The 22,411-nt window shown below is 41.6% G+C and overlaps 1 protein-coding gene across 1 annotated transcript in view; it reads left to right on the forward strand.

The window, feature by feature from the left end:
* Positions 1 to 22,411, forward strand: part of pip4k2aa (phosphatidylinositol-5-phosphate 4-kinase, type II, alpha a) — a 253,172-nt gene that overhangs the window by 191,812 nt on the left and 38,949 nt on the right. Inside the window, exons 4-5 of the mRNA XM_085987778.1 lie at positions 8,122 to 8,274; positions 10,543 to 10,689. Coding sequence (XP_085843904.1) covers positions 8,122 to 8,274; positions 10,543 to 10,689 — 300 coding nt within the window. The remainder of the gene's footprint in view (positions 1 to 8,121; positions 8,275 to 10,542; positions 10,690 to 22,411) is intronic.

Below are 22,411 nucleotides of genomic sequence, written 5' to 3' on the forward strand. Positions count from 1 at the left end.
AGAAAGGCCCTGCTGGAACATAAGAACATAAGAAATAGGAGCAGGAGTAGGCCAACCGGCCCCTCGAGCCTGCTCCGCCATTTAATAAGATCATGGCTGATCTGATCCTAACCGCCAATCTACTATCACAGAACCATCTCCTGAATCTAACATAATTAGACACACGAAATAGGAGCAGGATCAGGCTACATGGCCCCTGGGCCCGCTCCGCTACCCACAGGGCCATGTCCGATCCGAACCTAGACTCGTGTCCAAATTCCTGCCCGCTCCCCGTAACCCTTAATTCCCTTTACTTCTAGGAAACTGTCTATTTCTGTTTCAAATTTATGTAATGATGTAGCTTCTACAGCTTTTTGGGGCAGCATATTCCATGGACCTACCACCCTCTGAGTGAAGTAGTTCCTCCTCATCTCAGTTTTGAAAGAGCAGCCCCTTATTCTAAGACTATGCCCCCTAGTTCTAGTTTCACCCATCATCGGGAACATCCTCCCCGCATCCACCCGATCCAACCCCTTCACAATCTTATATGTTTCAATAAGATCGCCTCTCATTCTTCTGAACTTCAATGAGTAGAGTCCCAATCTACTCAACCTCTCCTCATATGTCCATCCCCTCATCCCCGGGATTAACCGAGTGAACCTTCTTTGTACTGACTCGAGAGCAAGTATGTCTTTTCTTAAGTATGGACACCAAAACTGTATGCAGTATTCCAGGTGCGGTCTCACCAATACCTTGTACAACTGAAGCAATACATCCCTATTTTTATATTCTATACCCCTAGCAATGAAAGCCAACATTCCATTGGCCTTCTTAATCACTTGCTGCACCTGCATACTAACCTTTTGAGTTTCGTGCACCAGGACCCCCAGATCCCTTTGTACTTCAGTACTTTCCAGTTTCTTGCCATTAAGATAATAACTTGCTCTACGATTTTTCCTGCCAAAGTGCATAACCTCACACTTTCCAGTATTGTATTCCATCTGCCAAATCTCTGCCCACTTACTTAGCCTGTCTATGTCCCCTTGCAGGTTTTTTATGTCCTCCTCACTCACTACTTTCCCTCCCATCTTAGTATCATCTGCAAACTTTGATATGTTACACTCGGTTCCCTCCTCCAAATCGTTAATATAGATTGTAAAGTATTGCTACAAATGCTAGATGTCACTGGAGCAGTTCCAATATTGCTGGGTGTGTGTAATACTTTTTTTGTACTTTTTCTACCTTTATATTTTTTTCCCAAATCTCTCTCCTAACCTCCTGAAGACAGTGACCCATGGTTTTTCCAGGCGCCAACAGTCCTCCTGTATTCTTTGAGTGGACCTAGACAGTGAGTGTTACTCTGTGGGGCATCCAATTTCCAGCAGGAGTTACAGGATAGTGATGAAAAGTGGGAGCCCGAACAAATTAACTTTTACCCTCTTCCACCCTAGAGGCCTATTGTAACTCTGCTGATCAGCTAACTCAATGAGGACTAGGGATCAAACTTTGTACCCTCCTATCTATGTAACTCAGTCTGATACCATATGGTGCATTTAACCTCTCTTACATCTAATGATTTTTAAACTTAATTTTACCAATTCTGCTTAATTGCCCTGCATTTATTGTATGTAATTGTGTGGCGAATTAATAAAATCTGGCAAACCGCTCTACCATTTATATTATTGCAAAATTCTAATTTGGCTGCAATTGTTAAGATTGTGTGGAATATTAGTTGGTTTGAAATGCATTATAGATTGTTATACAATCAAGGATCTTCAAATGACAATATTACAAAGTTTGAGTAGCTTATACCTGAACTCTGATTTTATGGCAGCCGTGAACTGTATTCCAAGTCAGCTGTGACATACAATTAGTTTTTATGTTTGAACACTTAAATTTAAATCCATATTAATGAAGCCTTGTGATTAGTAATTGCTACAGTGACATCATGAGACTTCATGACCATAAGGCATCCTTTATGATGATTTTAGCACCAGATGAGGCGTGGTAGACTTATGGTGGAATACTTCACTTCTGCCATGTGTATGGCTGACGTAATCATTCAAAAGCCGCATAGTCACCAGTGAGTTTTAAAAGTCTTCCTCAAAACAATAAATTATGTTATTAATGTGTATGATTTTATATATTTTTTAAATTCTTTCCCGTGAGATATTCAGCACAGAAGATGACAGGCCACCTCTCGTAACACTTCTCCCATCACTGCCCAGTGTCTGTTTTTCACTACATTAAATGCAAGTTAATATTGTTCACATTTCTTGTGATGGCAGGCAAGCCTCTGGAGTTTGGTCGTTACATGTCTATCCTGAAGCCAAGTTTTTAAAACTGTTACATAAATCCTCTAATCTCAAAGCAAGCACAATTTTCCCCTTCCCACCCCTCCCTTCCCCTTTTTTTGTATAATGCTTCTAAAGCGTTTTGAAGCTCGAAAGGAATAATCCTGGTTATTTGAATATTTGTGGGAAAAACATTCCTGAGTATTACAGCAATATCCTACTTGAATTTGTTTTTCTGGCAAAACTTGCTTCCCTGTAGCTGGTTTCCTGATCAGGGTCCCCATCATTGCACTATTTCTGAAGCTGTCCACTGAGGGATGGCAATTCTTTGCTTAGCCTCTGGTCCTGGTATTACCTGCTACTCCACAGAAACCAACAAAATATTTAGATAAGCTATTTTGCACAAGTACTTGCTATTAAGGCCATTGTGGAGTATCCTGGAGTATTTCTTAAAGAAATTAAGTTGGTACCAAGATCCTTTTAATCTGATTTAAATGGTAAAGTATGTTTTTAAAAATCGGTAGCTGTTAAAATGTAATTAATTTTTAATATTAGAATAGTCCAATTTGTAAATGGGGAGGTGGGAAAGAGAACCAAAGCTTCACGATATAATTACAGCTAAGCTGTGTGGTACCTACATGGTGGTCTGCAGAGTCAGAAGGCTGCCTAAATTAAGAGCAGAAGTATGGTGCAAAACAAAATTGCCTTCTGAAGCCGGGAGAGGAGGCATAATACAAGAAAAGATATCACAGATGAGGAAACTTTTAGTGAATGGGGAATAGCTAGGTGGGGAAAATCAGACCAAAGCGAACACGAAAAGTCGAACGAGAGACCATGTAGGTGAGGAGTTGTGTACCAGCTAAGAGTACATAAGAACATAAGAAATAGGAGCAGGAATAGGCCACTTGGCCCCTCGAGCCTGCTCCGCCATTCAATAAGATCATGGCTGATCTTGGGCTCAAAGCCACTTCCCTCCCCATAACCCTTCACTCCCTTATCTTGCAAAAATCTGCCTATCTCCACCTTAAATGTATTCAATGACCCAGCCTCCACAGTCTCTGGGGCAGAGAATTTGAATGTTCATTTACAAATTTTTTTCTTCCCTTCACCCGGGACAGATGGAGGTTAGTAATTTGGGAACAGTTGGGGCTTTTAAGTGTTTAAAAAAAAAATGAGAAAAAATTAAGTGTAACTTTTTACAGTATATTGAGTAGGTTATTTTTTAAACAGTTAGCAACTTTCAGCATAAGTCAGGAATGTTGATGGCAGTAGTTAGAACCCTGATTTTTGCAAGAGAATAGGATTTTTAAAGGTCTTTTGAAATTTTCTTTTAATGAGAAACAGCTGCTATGGCTCATGATATCCAACTTTTAAAAAAAACAAATCATTATTGATGTTCTGCCAAAAGAAAAGCAAATTTTTTGTGATAAATTTATTTTTCTCTTGGGGATTCCTAATGTGCACCAGAAAAATAAAACTTTTCACTGACATCACCATAGTTCAGCTGCAGCCTTCAGAGAAAACAGCACAGCATTTCTGGAATGGTTGATGGAGAGGGCTGGCCAATTTTGGCAGTAGATTATGACAGTCAGACAGAAAAATGTGCCATTGAGATTGTGGAAAAAAAACAAATAGCTGGAGATAAAAAGAATGACTGCGAGTGCTAGAAATCTGAAATAAAACCTCAAAATACGCAGCACAGCCAGGAACGGGCACGTCCTCCAAAATCCATACCAAACCTCCCTCCTGTTCTGAAATAAGCCCGATAGCAGCACAATTACAATGTTGTTCCAGAAGAAGCAGACATTGGGCATCTTAGGAAATTAAGTTAGGATCTCGCAAGTTAAGAACTTGAAAATATTGAGAGCAATCTGCTTTGGGGTTGTAATCTTGTGTTCTGTATTTGCAAGTGTAATGGACAGCTACCACTTCTTACCTTTGACAGCTACAGTCTTAATCCTCCTCCATCTATTGACATTCTTGGTCTTGACCTTAAATAGAACTCCCACATCTCCTCTGTTGCTATAAGCTGTATCCAAAGCATGTGTTTCTCTTTTGTGCAAAACATTTCTTTTTGCATCAACAACTTTTCATTCTTTATGTAAAGCTCAAGTCAGTCCAATTCTTGACAATCTACAAGAAAAATCTTTCTGGCTGATTGGAAGTCTGACTCGCCTATACACACACCAACCTCTCTCTCCATTGCAACCCTTTTCTTTGTGTTCTATTGGTACTACTATGGTCAGAAACCCTGTGAACTTTATTGATGTGTTCCTTCTAAAGGGCTCGGAATTTGCGGTCAGCGGGGAAGCGAAGGTGTTCGCTTCAGCCCCGAAGTATGCTTCGCACAAGGATCCCACGATCTCTATGTCTCACCCCTCTGCTCGCCCACCCCCTCCAAAAAAAAAAAGTATTTTTGATGGTTATTTTTTTCATCAGGCATATTCTTCTGCACATCTACAAAGAGGAAGCTTTTTCATTGCTCCATTATTACCATAAAAAATGTGGTGTTGTACCCCAGATTCCTTGGTAGATTCTCCTTTCTAATCCTTTCCTTAACACATCTTCCAGAATTGTACAGTTGGGACATCGCAAAAAAAACTTTTTTTCTTTTGCTTTTCATAGTTCATGTTTCTAAGTTACACAAATGTACTTGTGACTAGAACTATCCAGCTTCACCTTTCAGCCTTTTAATATAATTTTACTCATTCATCCATCCTCCAAGTGCATCATGCAGTTCTCAGAATTGAGGACCATGTTCCTTTTAAGAGCTTCTGTAGTCTCAACAGATTGTTGTGGTGACCTCCTACTCACATATATAGTTTGGAACCTTGCTCAGTTACTTTTGCCTCCCTAATCCTGTTGTTTCTCTTTAGCAGGAAGTGTTCTGCAGTTCCTCTTCTTTAGAACTGGTTGTAATTGCAGCCCACGTAGTTTCAGCAGAAAATTGCTAGAAAGCATCTCTGGGTGTTTAAGAATGGTCCTTGGAAAATTATGGCCTTTGTTTGACAACCTATAATACTTTGAAATAAGTGTTTTTAAGTTGAATTCTGATGCAACCAATAACAGAATTGATATAAATACATAAGCAAAATAAATGCTATTTACATTACTACAAACTATAACCATTTTAAATGGAAACTTATACTACTGGATGCATGCCAAGTGCAAGGAAGGGAAAGGTGCACATTGAGATTGGATGTACAGGAGAACATCATTAGAATATTGAGAAATCTTGTGTTCCTGCTCAATCACTCGGCTGCCTTGTCTGGCTTGCATACTAATGGCTAAAGGCTTAATAGCTTAAAAATGTTGTGTATCTCTGTACAGTTCAAAAAAAGAAGATGCCATACTTTTAGAAATTCTAGAGCAAAAACTGCAATCCATTCCTGGATAGTAACCACAGGGGCTAGCACTGAAGGTGAAAGCCGAGGATATTGAATTACCGCAATGGCACACTTCCGCCAAGCCACTTCTTCACAGGCACTTGTCTTTTGAACCAAATTCCATTTTACTTAATTACAACAACAACAGCTTGTATTTATATAGCGCTTTTAACATAGTAAAACGTCCCAAGGCGCTTCACAGAAGCGTTATCAGTCAAAATTTGACGCTGAGCTACATGAGATATTAGGGCAGAAAAGCGGCAGGTTTTAAGGCGCGTCTTGAAGGAGGAAAGACAGGTAGAGAGGCGGAGAGATTTAGGGAGGGAATGCCAGAGCTTAGGGCCTCGGCAGCTGAAGGTACGGCTGCCAAATTTTCCATAGAGCCGAAGTTTCGTATGAAAAAAGAAAAAGAACTGGCATTTCTACAGTTCCTTATCATATACCTCAGGACATCCCAAAGCACTTCACGTCCAATTAACAACTTTTTGAAATGGTGTCTGTTAGGCTATGTAGGCAAATGAGGCCGTCATTTTATGCACTGCAAATGACCGCAAACAGCAATGTGATGAATAGCAAGTTAATCTATTATTGGTGATGCTGTCTGAGGGAAATGTTAGCCAGAATAGTGCCCTACGATTTTCAGTGTCCTGGAGCTTTGGTTCAGCATCTCATCTGTGCACTCCCTCCATGTTGCAAGAAGGAAATTTTTCACAGACAGTGATCGACGTGTGGGATAAACTTCCAGATAAAGTAGTAGAACCAAAAACCTGGAAACATTTAAGAAACTATTTGACGGTACCGGTGGGCGTGGGTGCGGTGGTGGTGGTGTTGGGATCTTTCTGGGTGGATGAATTAAGATTGACCAAATGGCCTTCCTCATCATCTTTATCTTTTGAAGTGTTGGACCAGATTATGTGCTCACAACTCCAGACTCAGATTTAGAGTGCTGCCAACTGAGCCAAGTTGACAACATCTCGTGCATCAATTATTTTGAGGCTTCGCAATTTTTGGTGCCTTGGTCTTTTTTTAACCCGATTAAATCCTGTTTTGTAAAAATGCTAAAACTTGTGTTTATTCATAATCAGGCTGCATATTGGTTCTGGAGACTGCTCAGTACTACATCTAATATAACATCAGTTTTGTCGCTCTGTTTCACATGTTAAGCAATTGCTGGTTATGAATTTTCTTCCACTTTCACTCCTCTCTTCCAGTTCTCCCTGATCTCTGAACTTTGCTTTGCAATATTGAAATCCCCACAAACTTATTACCAAATTATGATTCTTTGTAACCTTTACTTGTCTAAACAGGTCTCTGCTCAAGGGGGACAGATGTTCCAAGCTAAATATATATGCAGACAATGTTGGGGAGCGGGGAAGGGAAGACTTTGATTTGTAGCACCTTATTTATGGGTATAAAAAATGTGACTGAATACCTTTAGTAATGGTATAATGTGATGCTATAATCTTCTTGATTGAATTACCTCCATGTAACAAACTTCTAGGTATTAGTTGTATTAAAAAAAAGTAACCTATCTTATCTCAGTTTTTTTGTCACTTTTACCAAGCAATTCCTGATTTGTTGAAAAATATTTAGCTTTGCACCACTGGTTTGTGGCTCAATGATGGGCAGAAACAAGTGGTGTAGATTGAATATTGCTACTATTGTCAAAATTATGGGGCTAAGAATGAAAGCTGGGAACTAAAAAGCACTTTCATCCAGCAAAGTTTGAATACCTTTCTGGAGCAAATGGAGAGAAAATATTCAAAGTAATGCTTTTGTTGAGCTAACTTTTTTGTAACCATCAGGTTGGTGCTTTGAGTTATAACAGGTGAAAGCAAATAGTAACTGTTGTTATGTACCCTACAGTGCAGCCATTTTGCACACAAGATGCCCCAAACAGCAATGCCCCCCACAAATCTGTTTTCAGTGATGTTAGTTGATAGAGGAATGTTGGCCAGGACCCCGGGAGAGCGTCCTGCCCTTCAAATAGCACCACTGGATCTTTAACATCCACCTGAAACACCAGAGCGGACAGACAGGGCCTCGGCTTAATATCTCATCCGACGAACAGCACCATCAGTAATGCAGCAATCCCTCAGTTTAAAGTGTTGGCCTTCAATATGTACTCAAGTACTGGGATGGAACTTGAACCTCAGCCACCTGACTTTGGCAAGTGTGCTGTCAACTGTGCCAAGATGACATTTGGTAACACTACTTATTCTTTCCTTCTCCGTTCTGTGTTTTTTTTTAAAAGGTTCCATCCCTTGATAGTTCCTAACCAAGAGGGTGAGCAGCTTGTTCCTAAGCCTTTGCCAATTGCCACTCTCAGTCGACTGAGAGCAGGAGCTCCCTGTATGAGAGTTCACTAGTACACCAGCACATTATGCCGAAATGCTGCAACAGCCATTCATTCAATTCACTATCAAACACTGAGATCAGTAAGCTGTTTCTTTTCCTTTTAGAATTCAGTGACACGGAGCGCTCCCTTTTCAAATGACTCGCAAGGTCGAAGTGGAGCTCGTTTTCACACCACGTATGACAGAAGATATGTGGTCAAAACTATACCCAGTGAAGATGTGGCTGAGATGCATAACATAATGAAGAAATACCATCAGGTAATGCTTAGAAATGAAAAGGGTAATGTATGAAAAAGTGAGCATGTCCTTTTTTTATTTAACTGTTAGAACAGTATGCCTTCCTTGCACTGATGATAATCAAGTTAAGTACTTCATAAATGATGTATTTCATCACGTTCTTTACTCGGCACCCTGAAGAAAGATCTGACTGGAATGTTATCCTCTCTTAAAGAGCTCAAAGTATATTTAGTATAATAAATCATGGGCCAGATGTTTTTTGATTCTGCCTTTTCTTTTGTATATTTTTCCCACTAATGACTGTAAAATGAACCTCAGAGAATGTTATATGAGCTGTGATGAACTGATGATACTGGCCTCTGTTGTCTTACAATTTGCACCATGGCAAAGTTCCCAAAATAAGAGCTCTGTTATTTTTTTTTTTTGTTTACGTTTTGCTACGAGAACATTATTTGCCACAAAAGAGCAACACACAGAAATTATGCTTAAAGTTTTATTTGAGATTGTTATGACCGCGTTTTAGTGTCGAAGACCCATTTACGAAGGAATGCTCCTTATTTTTAAAAAAACTTGTAAAGTTTTCAAAGGTATGTCAGTTTGGTAGCTATTTTGTTTTCTGAGGAGTGTTTAACTTCAGAACCACATATATCAAGCATCTAATCCATACCGAAGAGCCATTGGACCATCAATGCCTGTTTGAGGCCCCCTTTGCAAAATTGGGCTGCCCTGAACTGTGTTGTAGAGGAATATACCGTAAACAATACTAAAACTAATACAGTATTGCAAATTAGAAAAAGTATAGATCTCTCGAAGAAGCTATATATATTCATTTTTAATTAGCTGTTCAGAAATAACTTTGAAGGAATTGCTTAATCCATATATGTTAAATCATTAAAAGATCATTATATTAATATTGTGATAATACAACAGTACTGTAATAGTATAATGTAATCTTTTCATCTACATTCATTCTTGGTGGAAATTCCAACCAACAGAGGCCCATGCTCTGTCTTTGTTCAAAAGGCATGCAACCACTTAAACTAGTGGGAAACTTCAATGGAATGTACAGGTTTCCAATTGGGATCACTTGGTTTGTCATCCAAGAACTCATTGTTGTAGAAGTGGCATTGTCAATTTGATGAAGCAATTAAATAAATAACTTGAAGGGTTCATTCACCCCTTCATACACAACACCATTTCTACATCAACAAATTGACTAATACAAATTAAATTCAATTGGGGTCTTGTATTCTTTAGGAATGCTTCTAATTCTACTGAAATTATAAATCAATGTAAAATATGTGTTTTTGGTGAGTTGTTTAAACTTTTAATGTTTTGAAGTATACTTTCAAATATCATACACAATACTGTTAGAGGAACCAAGCCTGTTTAACGCACCACAGACTTCAGTGCAGTAACCTGCTCACGTGTAGGTTCACTTGCCAGTTATTCAGACCTGCGCAATACTGTTTCATGGAGAAATCTAGCTTTGATGCTGCATAATTTTTCAATATGGATGCATGGTTACTTTATTGTGACATGTTTTCTGATTTGTTTAAACAGCCCTTGATGGGGGGGAGGAGCAATATATCATTTAGTCTTTTATTGTGAATCTTTGTGTTTGTAAAAGAGAGGGATGTTTATGCTGCAGAATGAAAGACTTTCTCATTTCATTCACTGAGCCCTCCTAGGTCAGATATGACACAGCTAGCTGGAGTGTGAGACTCCTTAATGGTCTGCTGTGATGCACTGCCTAGAAGAATAGCCCACCTGCTCAAGTCTGAATTTTTCCATTTCACACACCAGGCATTCTTCATTGAAATTGGGAGCAGTTTTATGTTATGTGCCCATTCCTATAAGGAACTGGGTTCAGACTGTCCAAATTATTTTAATAGCGGACCCTTACAGCAGAGCGGGCAGATTTTGATCACATCAGACAGGACTGGATTCAAATCCAGTTCCCAGGGTGAAAGAACAGTGTGCTAACCCATTGAATTGCATCTGTTTGGCCATTATTTACATTTTTATAAATTTTAACCATTTGTACTTTTCTGGACACCCAAAACCATCGTCAATCCCAACCAAGTGTATCGGTGCCTCTGGCCAGATAGTAGGGGCTACTGCGTTAATACAATGGGACTTTGTTTTTTATTTCTTTTTGATTCACTCAGATTTTCATCTGTTTTTGTTGCACACTTCCATGAATATCTCAATTGGACTTTGAGCGTTATAGAAATAAATGTTTGCCTTTTTGGTATCATGCTTCTTTTCTCTTTGTGTTCCCTGCAGTATATTGTGGAATGTCATGGGAACACCCTCATTCCACAGTTCCTAGGAATTTATCGACTGACAGTGGATGGGGTTGAGTCCTACATGATTGTCACAAGGAATGTCTTTGGCCATCGACTCCCTGTTTACAGGAAGTATGATCTGAAGGTAATGAGTACAGAGTTGTAATCTTGGTGGTTCTTGTAATTTGCTGCAATTAGTAAATTTTGAAAATATTAACTGCTCTATCTTGAATTTTTCTAGTTTTTAGTTTCTCTGATTTTTATTGTTTAAAAAAAAAGGTTTTGCATCCATCACATGTCTGTGGGACATGGGAAAATCTCTGTAGGCCATAAGATCATGATTGGTTCCTGGGAAGTTTGAGTTAATCAAAAACAACCTCTGAGTGCATCTCTTAAAAGTAATTTTCCCAAGCCCTTTCAGTGACCATATTGGTTCTTTCTTCAGCTTCCACTTTTCTTTTGATTTTTACATGCACTGCTGCTCTTATATCTTTACTTTATTCTCCCTAGCCTGAGACATTTTCCTTCATTTTTTTCCTACTTGTTTTTTTTTGCATCCCCAGCCATTCCCTTGCATTCATTTTCAACCAACTTTTTTTTCCTCCTTGTTTGTTTATTTATTTCCCAGTTTAATTTGTTTCCTTTTTTTTCTTTCTTTTCCATTAGCAAACACTCCTACTAATTCGACACATATTAGGGACTCCCTACCGATATATATCTCCTAGCTAATAAACTACTATTACTAGAAACACAGTTGATTGCCTGCTCCAACAACCATAGTTCTTCCCTCCCCACCCTCCTTTCTTACCACATGCACACTCGCCAGCACTTGCTACCTGCTTCTAATCATACAGTTGAAACACTCCCACTTTCCACTGGAGCAAGCAGCATGGCCGACTGGTGCTGCATTTATACTGCAGCTATCCATCTTAGACACCAGCTTTAGGATGGGTTTTATCCAGGCAGTATCCCATCTGGTACGCTAATGGCCTTTAGGGAAGGAAATCTACCGTCCTTACCCAGTCTGGACTATATGTGATTCCAAACCCACAACAATGTGGTTGACTCTTAACTGCCCTCCGAAATGCCCTAGCAAGCCACTCAGTTGTGTCAAACTGCTAGGAAAACCTTCATCTCATGCACAGCAGCGGTTCAAGAAGGCGGCTCACCACCACCTTCTCAAGGGCAATTAGGGATGGGCAATAAATGCTGACCTTGCCAACGATGTCCACATCCCATGAATGAATAAAAATAAGTATCCCATGCTTGACTGGAGCCCCAACTCTTCTGCCTAGGAGAGAGCTTTGTGCATACATGGTTACATAAATGCACAGAGCACCTGACCCAGAAGTTTAAATTTTCTGAGTATTTTCCAGGGGGTCCAAGAGAACTCCTGATTACTTTTTAAACCAGGTTTGACACTGCACTGGAGTTACAGTCCATGTGGTGTCAGACCCAAGCAAAGTGAAACTGCCTCCTCCAAAGGGGTCTCGCATCTTCTCTCTGGAGGCTGGTTGGGCCCGGTCAATGGATTAATACGGCAACTTTAGCATTACTTAAAAGTGGTAAAGTTTCAATATGAACAGGCCATAAATGACCTGCAACTGGGCCCACTGAGTGCGACACTGTTTCTACCATGCTGAGAAAGAGTATTACTCAAATATTTTCTCGGTTATGTGAGGCAGGCATGCTAAACAACCCACCTCCCACTCCTGCTCAACGCAACAGAGATTAAAGGAGATCTTCATTATTGTGTGCAAGACACAGTGGGTAATACAGTAAGTTTCTTTTTCCTACTTTATATTTGCAACCCTTTGCCTCCACAACAAACAAGTAAAAATATATGACTTTTTGCATCCTTTAACTCCTGTGATCAGCACACTGCACAATATACATGGATTAAAAAAACATTGGGAGAAAGTGTGCGGTGTTTTCCATAAATTATTATTTGTGATTTCTTATTTAAAAGTTAGTGTACCGCTAATTAACAATTAATTGAAGCATTTTAGTTTGTAGTAATTACTGGATCTTTGCCTTTTTTTGCCATGAACATGGAGCTGCCTTTATACTCATAGTCATAGAGTCATAACGGCACAGGAGGCCATTCAGCCCATCGAGTCCGTGCCGGCTCTCTGTAGAGCAATCCAGTCAGTCCTATTGCACCGCTCTATCCCCGTAGCCCTGCAAGTTTATTTCCCTCAAGTGCCTATCCAGTCTCCCCTTGAAAACATTTAGTGTCTCCGCTTCCACCACTTCCGTTGGCAGCGAATTCCAGGTCCTCACCACTCGCTGCGTAGAAAAGTTTTTCCTCACATCGCCCCTGTATCTCTTGCCCAAAACCATAAATCTGTGCCCCCTAGTCCTTGTACCATCAACTAGTGGGAACAGCCTTTCCCCGTCTAGCCTATCCAAACCCGTCATAATCTTGCACCACCAGTCTCAACAAGTCATTGTAGAGTGCACCAGGTAAGACCCAAATTATGCTGCGGGCTGTGACTCTCATGGGTGCTTCACAAGTGCAAAGAGCTACACTGCCCCAGCAGCTATTTTATGGTAGGAAGATACGGACAGCCACAACTGCTTTTTCATGATATTATAAAGACTCGGTGCTAAGTTTATTAGTTACCTGGAGATCTAGCAGACTTGGGTGCTGGTAATGTAGAGAATTTCATTTAAGAGTGACATTTGTCAGTTTTCTTGGATGGTTTAGAGAAATATGTTCTTGAACAGTGTGTATTATAGTAAGGATCCTGTTTGCCAAGAATTTGAAGTTAATAGGAAAACACCCCAGTGGCTGGAGTCATGCTTGACGCAAAGAACATAAGAAATAGGAGCAGGAGTAGGCCAATCGGCCCCTCGAGCCTGCTCCGCCATTCAATAAGATCATGGCTGATCTGATCCTAACCACCAATCTACTATCACTGAACCATCTCCTGAATCTAACAGAATTAGACACACGAAATAGGAGCAGGATCAGGCTACACGGCCCCTGGGCCCGCTCCGCTACCCACAGGGCCATGTCCGATCCGAACCTAGACTCGTGTCCAAATTCCTGCCCGCTCCCCGTAACCCTTAATTCCCTTTACTTCTAGGAAACTGTCTATTTCTGTTTTAAATTTATGTAATGATGTAGCTTCTACAGCTTTTTGGGGCAGCATATTCCATGGACCTACCACCCTCTGAGTGAAGTAGTTCCTCCTCATTTCAGTTTTGAAAGAGCAGCCCCTTATTCTAAGACTATGCCCCCTAGTTTTAGTTTCACCCATCATCGGGAACATCCTCCCCGCATCCACCCGAAGAAGATGGTTGTGGTCACAGAGGCCAATCATCACAGCCCCAGGATGTTACTGCAGTAGTTTGTTAGGGAATTGTCCTCGGCCTAAGCATCTTCAACTGCTTCATCAATGAGCTTCCCTCCAATATAAGGTCAGCAATGCAGCTCTTCATTGACAATTCCATGGTGCTCCACTCCTTCGATAATGAAGCAGCCGATGCCAGCCTACAGCAAGACCTGGGTAACATTCAAGCTTTGGCAGACAAGTGGCAGGTAACATTCACACCATTTAAATGCCAATGTAATGATAATTTCCAACAAGAGAAAGCTCAGCCATCTCCCCTGCCCCCACCATCAATATCTCGGAGGCTGCCATTGGCCAGAAGCTGAAATGGACCAGCCAAATGAACAATGTGTCTACAAGAACAGGGCAGAAGCTGGGTGCTTTGTGATTACTGGCCCACGTCTTGATTCGCTCAAAGCCCCTCCATCAGCTACAAAGCTCAAGTCAGGATTGTGATGGAATACTCATCACTTGTGTGGATGGGTGGGTGCAACAGTGCCAACATTCGGAGCTCCACAGCATCCAGGACACAGGAAGTTAGGGTGTCCCTATCACTCAATATGCAATATTGATAAACTGATTCAACGGTAACCTCTACCACTGACGAAGAAGAGCAGCAATGTTGTGGGAACCTCCAGGTTACTTTTCAAGTCACACACCATCTTGCCTTGAACCTATATCACATTCCTTCTCTGTTGCTGGGTCAATATAATGGAATTTCCAATCTAACCTCATTGTAGGACCATCATCACCAGAAAGGTTACAGCGATTCAGGAAGATCCATCGCCAGCCTTTCAGGGCAGCTAGAGATGGGCACCCACATCCTGAGAACAAATATATATATTTTTAGAAATTCCCTTCCCTTTCCCTGCATTTTTTATGCTCTTCCTTTTCAACTACTCAACACAGTGATTTAATGTGTGAACTAGACTTCTAAACAGAATAGTGGAGGGAAAAACCTTGGAATCATTGGAAGCTACAGTGGGAGGACTTTAGGATCTTTCTGGATGAATGAATTAAGATGAATGGCCTTCCTCATCTCAAGTTATATATATATATTATTTATGGAAAGATTCGGTCGCACCCCTTGGGGGGGCACTAACTTCGCCGGGACGCTACTGATAGCACCCCCATACCCAAAATTCACTGGTAACGCCCCAAGATGGAGGTGGGGCGCTACCAGTGAATATCGGTGCTACAGCATGTCGCGCCGCGGTACTGCAGGCCTTCCCTTATTAAAGGGGAAGGGCCTCGCACAGCGCGACCTGAGATCCAGCTGGGCCACCAGGGATTGGAGTGCCAGCAAAAGAGCCCGGCATTCGAGAGGAGTGCCGGGCTGATGGAATGTGGCCGGCACCCTGCGGGGGGTGGGGGGGCTGCACAGGAGGCTGGGGATGGCAACGGGGGCAGATGCTGGCAGGTGGCCAGCAACAAAAATGGCCGCCTGGCACCTCCTTTAAATATCGCCACCCCAGCCGCACGTACACCCCCTGACCCTGTTGGACATAGCGTCTGGTGGTAAGTCAGGGGGCGCTGTGCACGGCTGAATTTTGCAGGAGGCTTTAGTGGCGCCGTGCCCGGGTGCTAGTTGCTTTGCGCCCCATTAGCGCAAAGCAACCAAACTTTGCCCCCATAAAGTCCTTTCATTCTTGTGATGATCCCCAGTCTATGCCCCCTTGTTACTATTTCTCACTCTCACTATTTACCCTCTCATAATTTTGAAAACTGTTATTGAATTTCCCAAAATGGGCCAAACTTTCCAAGCATTTCTTCATAGCTAAAACCTCTTATTCTTGGTACAATTCTAGTGAATCTTCATTGTATCCTTTCCTTGGCTCTAATACGATCTGGGTCTGGTGACTATTTTATTAGTCCCATGAATTTAATAGTATAGTTTTATCTCCAGGATTGGCTCTTCCACATTCTCCTCAAGTAATTCAACATTCTGGCTTTCAAATTCCTCTGTAAAACTGACACAAAATACTAAGTAAGCATTACTGGGATTCCCACCCTCTTAAGTGCAAGATGCCTCCTTCTCTAAGTGTTCTTGCCCTTTCTGTGACACTTATTTTACATATTATGTGCTTATAAGACTTCTTATTGCTTCCCTTTTATGTTGAATACCTTTTTTAATGATATCTCTGAGATCACTTCTCAGCCACCTACTCTACTCTGCAACCCCTCCAGGGGTTGAATGTCCCTCTTGTATCCCGTCAACCAAAACTGGATACAGTGCTCGAAGTGTGGTCTGATCAGCGCATTGTACAGTTCAAGCATAACTTCCGCTGACTTGTACTCTACTATTTGGATATATAGTTCAGCATTATATTTGTTTTGATTGTTGCTCCACAGTGTATAGACATGTTCCTGTGGATCCATGCTAGTACTTTATTAGCATTCTTAATGACTGCTTCACATTGACTGAAAATGTTTAGTGAATGGTTCACTAAATCAAACTTAGATCCTTTTCCTATTTGATCTTTGTTAATGGACACTCCTGCATTGTGTACACATTTCCTATTCCAAGGTGATTACTTTGCATTTATCTACATTAAAAATCCATCAGCCATTCCTTGGGCTATTCATTTGATTAACAGCTGTTAAAAGGATCTGCACCACTCTCCATTATATAAGTTATATACTAGTGCACTAGGGAAGGCACTTTTAAATCATATATGCCTGGAGTGGAATTTGCATGTTTCATGCACTCCTTGAGGGTGCAGGGGATAATTTTACCAAAGTTCACTACAGCCTGGAGAAGTTGTTAGAATACAATATCTTTGCTGTTGATTTTTGCATGCAAGCAAATATATATTCTCCCTGAAATGGGATTAGAGCCAACTGTTCTATCCCTGCTCTTGCTGCCTCAGGCTAGATAAGTATTGCAGTTAGATCTGTTGTTTGACAAATCTGGCTGTGCCTTAATAAAATTGAGCATTAATGCAGGAATTTTTTGGAAGATTTCATGTATGTATATTAAGGCTGTTCTACCCCATATTATAGTCTAATTTGCTGGTACTTTAATGCACTACAGGAATGTAGATGCAATTAAGAACCTAATGGCAATTCAGTTGTTTGTTAAACCTGACATTAGTAGTAATAGCACCATAAAACTGATTCTCACAAGAGCCAGTGCAAAGCAGAAATCTCTCAGGTTGGTTAATGTATAAATCAGGTGGTTTATGTATAAATAAGTTTTTATCAACAGCTTTGTATATTTTTGCTTCTTAAGAACTACATTTCCATAACCAGATTGCCAATAGTTATTATGTTTTATAAAAGATCTATATTTCCTGCAACAAATCATGAATTTAATTTCTGGGTTGTACGCTTTCAAACAAAGCTTTGTTTGGATTTCCATTATGCAACTATTTAGTACAACCCCAATCTAATATGCTCTTGCTTTAAAAGGTAACTGGTGTAAAATGAGTACCTACCCCGAGAGAAGTGACAGCTGATTGATGTGTTCATCTATTCATTCTCTAAATTGTCCTAGTTACAGACTCATATTGGTGAAACTTTTCTTTAAACCATTTCAGAAAATCTGGATACACTAGTATGATGCAAGGCATGAGAGAAATCCCCTCATAGCCTGCCTGCTTAGTAGCATTTGTGATGCTAGGACTGGCTTATTTAAAGACTGTCGTCGTTCCATTTTGCCTGTGTTGAATATTTGGTATTTCAGGAAATAGTGGAAATTGCATTTGAGATAAACAAAGAGACGAAACCCACTGCCACTGTCCGCTCAGTAGGACAGTTCTCTTCCTATAACCAAGGTGCTTTTGACTTCTAGTCTATTCCATTTTACAGTTAGTTTCCTTTTTTGTGTGACTTATCCACCTGTGGAACCAGTTCTTTTTTAAATGAATTGTTTCATGTGACTGCACAATAATTCAAAGAAAAGGCTTTGAAAGTTTCCTCTGGAAATCCCAGCTCTGAGTAGCTACTATAAATCAATTTGAGATATAAGCCATTTCAATAAAATTATCTGAAGTATTATTTTGAAAAATGAAATAATTTTTATACAAGAGAGTATGTGGAAATATTATTAAATGTATATAATTATACTCAGACAGATCTCCTATTACCAAGGTGAAACAACCTCACTTGATTCTGTAAATTATTCTTCCATAACACAAATTCAGATTTTGAAATTAAGACTAAAAACTGAAGTGTTTACTCTCCATACTGTAGTCAGTTTAGTGCCTGTCTTTGTTATTCCATATATACATGAGCTGTTTTTGTCTGTTTAGGTTAGGTGAAGCTTTCCCTGCAGTAATCCTGTTTTTTTTTCCTTGGTGATTTAAGAATTTCTAGTAGTAGCTCTCCTGCTCATAAAGGGATAATACTTTGTAGATAACTTGACAGATATAGAAATTGTACATATGTTAATAACTTTTGAAACATATTTTTGCTACATTTCTTTAATAAACTGGAGTCTGTTATACTACTTAGCCAGGCCCACCATTTTGGATTGGTGCTGGAGGTACATTCCTTGTGCCCTCTGCTTAACCGCTCAATCCTGTTCCTTTTGGGACATGCAGGGTCACTATTTCATTTGATAATGCATTTAGGCATAGCAGTAGGCTAAAAATACGAATCAACGTGTCTAAGGTGTCCAATATACCTAGTATATTTATATCTCCAAACAATAACTATCACTGAATTGCACGCCAAGATAATGTTTTAAAATTAAATTACTATTGGTAAATTACATTTTCTCAAAGCGATAGATTGATGGACTGTTTCTTTTCTCTCCCTTATCAATGATTGCCTCATAACTGTGACTAAGAGGATGAGCAGATGAACTGCTCGTCAAACAGTTGCTGGAAGGTTCAGATTTCCCCTTTCTTCCATGCTTGGCACTCCTGAAAATGATGCAGCTGAGGCACACTAAAGCAAGTGGGATAAAAAGAAAAATCCTAAAAAATATATAGAAAATATTATAAATGAACAGCAGATTGGTCAGTATCTGAAAGAGAAAAGCTTGATTAATATTCTGGGTTGGACCCTTTACAGAACTGGCATGGTTAGTCTCTTTATAGGACTGACCAAGATAAACAGGGGAGGAACAAGAGGTAGAGCCAAACGTACAAATATGTTAACTATATGTACAAAGAGGAAGTTAATACATTTAGTTACAGTAAACAGATCGGGGATCAATTGTTCAAAATCACATCCCACCACTCAGGTGCTGCTTATTGGTGCTCCAATGTGCTGCACTAGGAACATAGGAAGAGGCCATTCAGCCCCTCGAGCCTATTCCCCCATTCAATTGGATCATGGCTGATCTGTACCACAACTACATTTGCCCATTTTTGCTCCATATCCCTACCACATATCCATCAGAGAACCTGTCTTTTTAAAGTCTTTATGAAACTTGTGTGAAATGAGTTGTGCCATCAAATACTGGCGGATTTGTTAAGGATGTTGGTGTGTTCTTGTTTGTTATGGACAGTAACTTTTATTAATTAAAATCTTTATGCCAAAATGACAGCAGTTTCCATGTTTTAACCTCTATAATTGAGGTGTATTAATGAGAGTTCTTTGCTTGTAGATGCAAAGATAACTTGCAGCTTCTTTTGTCTACTGCAAACCGTCTTCTTAAACCCCTCTCCCCTGTCGTCTCCACCCTTGCCTCCAACAACAAGGGTGAGGAGCTCGTGGACTTCTTTGGATGGTCTCAATCTTAGTAACAATCAGCTGCCTCTGCCGCTTCCCTGACTTCCCCATGCCCACCGAGCCAAACATCCTCTGAGGTTCCCTCCTGCCTTAGCCGTAAACTTGCAACTTTCTCTAGTTTCTCTCTTATCTCCCCTCATGACTTCTCCGAGCTCACCTTGTCCATGAGACACACCTCCTGTTCCCTTGACCCTATTCCCACTAAACTGCTGACCACCCAACATCCCTTCCTGGCTCCCATGTTAGCTGATATTGTTAAAGTTCTCTCTCCTCGGGTACTGTACCCCCTCTCCTTCAAATCTGCTGTCATCGCCTTTCTCCTCATAAAACCAAGCCTTGCAAACTACTTCTACATCTCCATCCTCCCTTTCCTCTCCAAAGTCCTTGAATATACTGTCGCCTCCCAAATCCATGCCCATCTTTCCTGAACTCCATGTTTGAATACCTACAATCAGGTTTCCGCCCCTGCCACAGTACCAAAATGGTTTTTATCAAAGTCACAAATGACACCCTACATGACTGTGACAAAGGTAAACTATCCCTCCTTGCCCTTGACCTGTCTGCAGCCTTTGGCATGGTTGACCACTCCATCGTTCTCCAATGCTTCTCCACTGTCGTCCAACTGGGTGGGACTGCACTCGCCTGGTTCCATTCTTATCTATCCAGTCGTAGCCAGAGAATCATCTGCATTGGCTTCTCTTCCCGCTCCCGCACTGTTACCTCTGATGTCCCCCAAGGATCTATCCTTGGCCCCCTCGTATTTCTCATCTGCATGCTGCCCCTCAGTGACATCATCCGAAAACACAGCGTCAGTTTCCACATGTACGCTGATGACTCCCAGCTCTACCTCACCTTCTCCTTCTTCTTAGGCAGTCCCCCGCAGTCGAGGATGACTTGCTTCCACTCCAATATTGTGGGTTCTAAGGTGGCTAATGAGTCCTATGTGGGATCTACAGACTCTGCCACAGGTGGGGCAGGTAGTGGTTGAAGGGACGAGTGGGTGGAGTGCTTGATTTGTCATACACTTCTTCCGCTGTTTGTACTTGGCCTCCGCGTGCTCCTGACGAAGAAAGTGTTTGGCGCCTTCTCAAATGCTTGTCCTCCAATTTGAGTGGTCTTGGGCCAGGGATTCCCAAGAGTCGATGAGGATGTTACATTTTTTCAAGGAGGCTTTGAGGACGTCCTTGAAGCATTTTCTCTGCCCTCCTGGAAATTGCTTGCCGTGACGGAGCTCGGAGTAGAGTGCTTGTTTCGGGAGTCTTGTATCAGGCATGCGGACAATGTGGCCCGTCCATCGCAGCTGATTGAGCATGATCAGTGCCCCAGTGCTGGGAATGTTGGCCTGAGAGCGAACACTGACATTGGTATGCCTATCCTGCCAATGGATTGGCAGGATTTTGCGGAGGCAGCGTTGGTGATATTTCTCCAGTGCTTTGAGGTGCCTACTGTACGTTGTCCATGTCTCTGAAGCATACAGGAGGGTGGGTATCACTGCTGCTCTGCAGCCCATGAGCTTGGTGCCAGGTTGGAGGTCTTGGTCTTCAAACACTCTTTTCCTCAGGCGGCCGGCACTCCGGCAGTGTTGGATTTCGTCATCGATGTCCGCTCTCGCTGACCGAAGGGCTCCCAAGGTATGGAAAGTGGTCCACACTGTCCAAGGTCTTGTCATGGATTTTGATAGTCTGGGAGCAGTGTTGTGCGGCAGGGGCAGGTTGGTTTTGGATGTTTAATGTAAGGCCCAGTCTCTCGTACGCTTCAGTGAAGGAGTCAACGATGGTTTGGAGTTCGGCCTCTGAGTGTGCACAAACACGAGCGTTGTCTGCATACTGTAATTCAATAAGAGGTTGGGACAATCTTGGTTCTGGACTGAAGGCGACGGAGATTGAACAATTTCCTGTTCATCCTGTAGATTAGCTCCACTCCAGCAGGAAGCTTGTTAAGAGGTGAGATGAAGTATTGCAGCGAGAAAGATTGAGAAGAGCGTTGGTGCAATGACACAGCCTTGCTTGGCCCCGGTCTTCACTTGTATTGGGTCTGTGATGGATCCGTTAGTAAGGATCATGGCTTGCATGTCATCATGGAGCAGATGGAAGATGGTAATGAATTTTTGAGGACAGCCAAATTTGAGAAGGACACTCCATAATCCCCCTCGGTTGACAGAGTCGAAGGCCTTTCTGAGGTCAAAAAAGGCCATGAACAGAGATTGATGCTGCTTCATATATTTTTCTTGGATTTGTCGCACAGCGAAAATCATGTCCATTTTGCCTCTTAATGGGCGGAATCCGCATTGTGACTCTGGGAGGAACTCTTCAGCCACTGGGAGGAGACGATTGAGGAGGATTCTTGCAATGACTTTCCCTGTGGCAGACAACAGGGAAAATCCTCTGTAATTACCGCAATCGGACTTGTCTCCTTTCTTGCAGATGGTCACGATTACAGTGTCTCTGAAATCCCCTGGCATGCTCTCCTCCTTCCAGATAAGGTCACTGATTCCCACCAAGAGTACTTCTCCGCCATGCTTTAGTACTTCGGCGGGGGTTTCATCTGCTCCGGAAGCCTTGTTGTTTTTCAGCTGTCGGATGGCCTTTTCAACCTCATGCCAGGTTGGGATTGTGCCAAGATAGTGACGGATAGCATGCTGTGGGATGGAGTCAAGGACACTCGCGTCGAAGACGGAGTCTTGGTTGAGGAGATCTTCGAAGTGCTCCTTCCAGCGGGCACTGACTGCCTCTCTGTCCTTGATGAGCACCTCACTGTTCTTAGCTCTCAACGGGATAAGTCCTTGGGTGCTTGGGCCGTAGATGGTCTTGACTGCGCTAAAGAATCCACGCACGTCATGGTTGTTGG

Source organism: Somniosus microcephalus, chromosome 5 (assembly GCF_052327205.1).
Source record: "Somniosus microcephalus isolate GS21.2 chromosome 5, FLI_Smic_1.0, whole genome shotgun sequence".
Classification (NCBI taxonomy): Eukaryota; Metazoa; Chordata; class Chondrichthyes; order Squaliformes; family Somniosidae; genus Somniosus; species Somniosus microcephalus.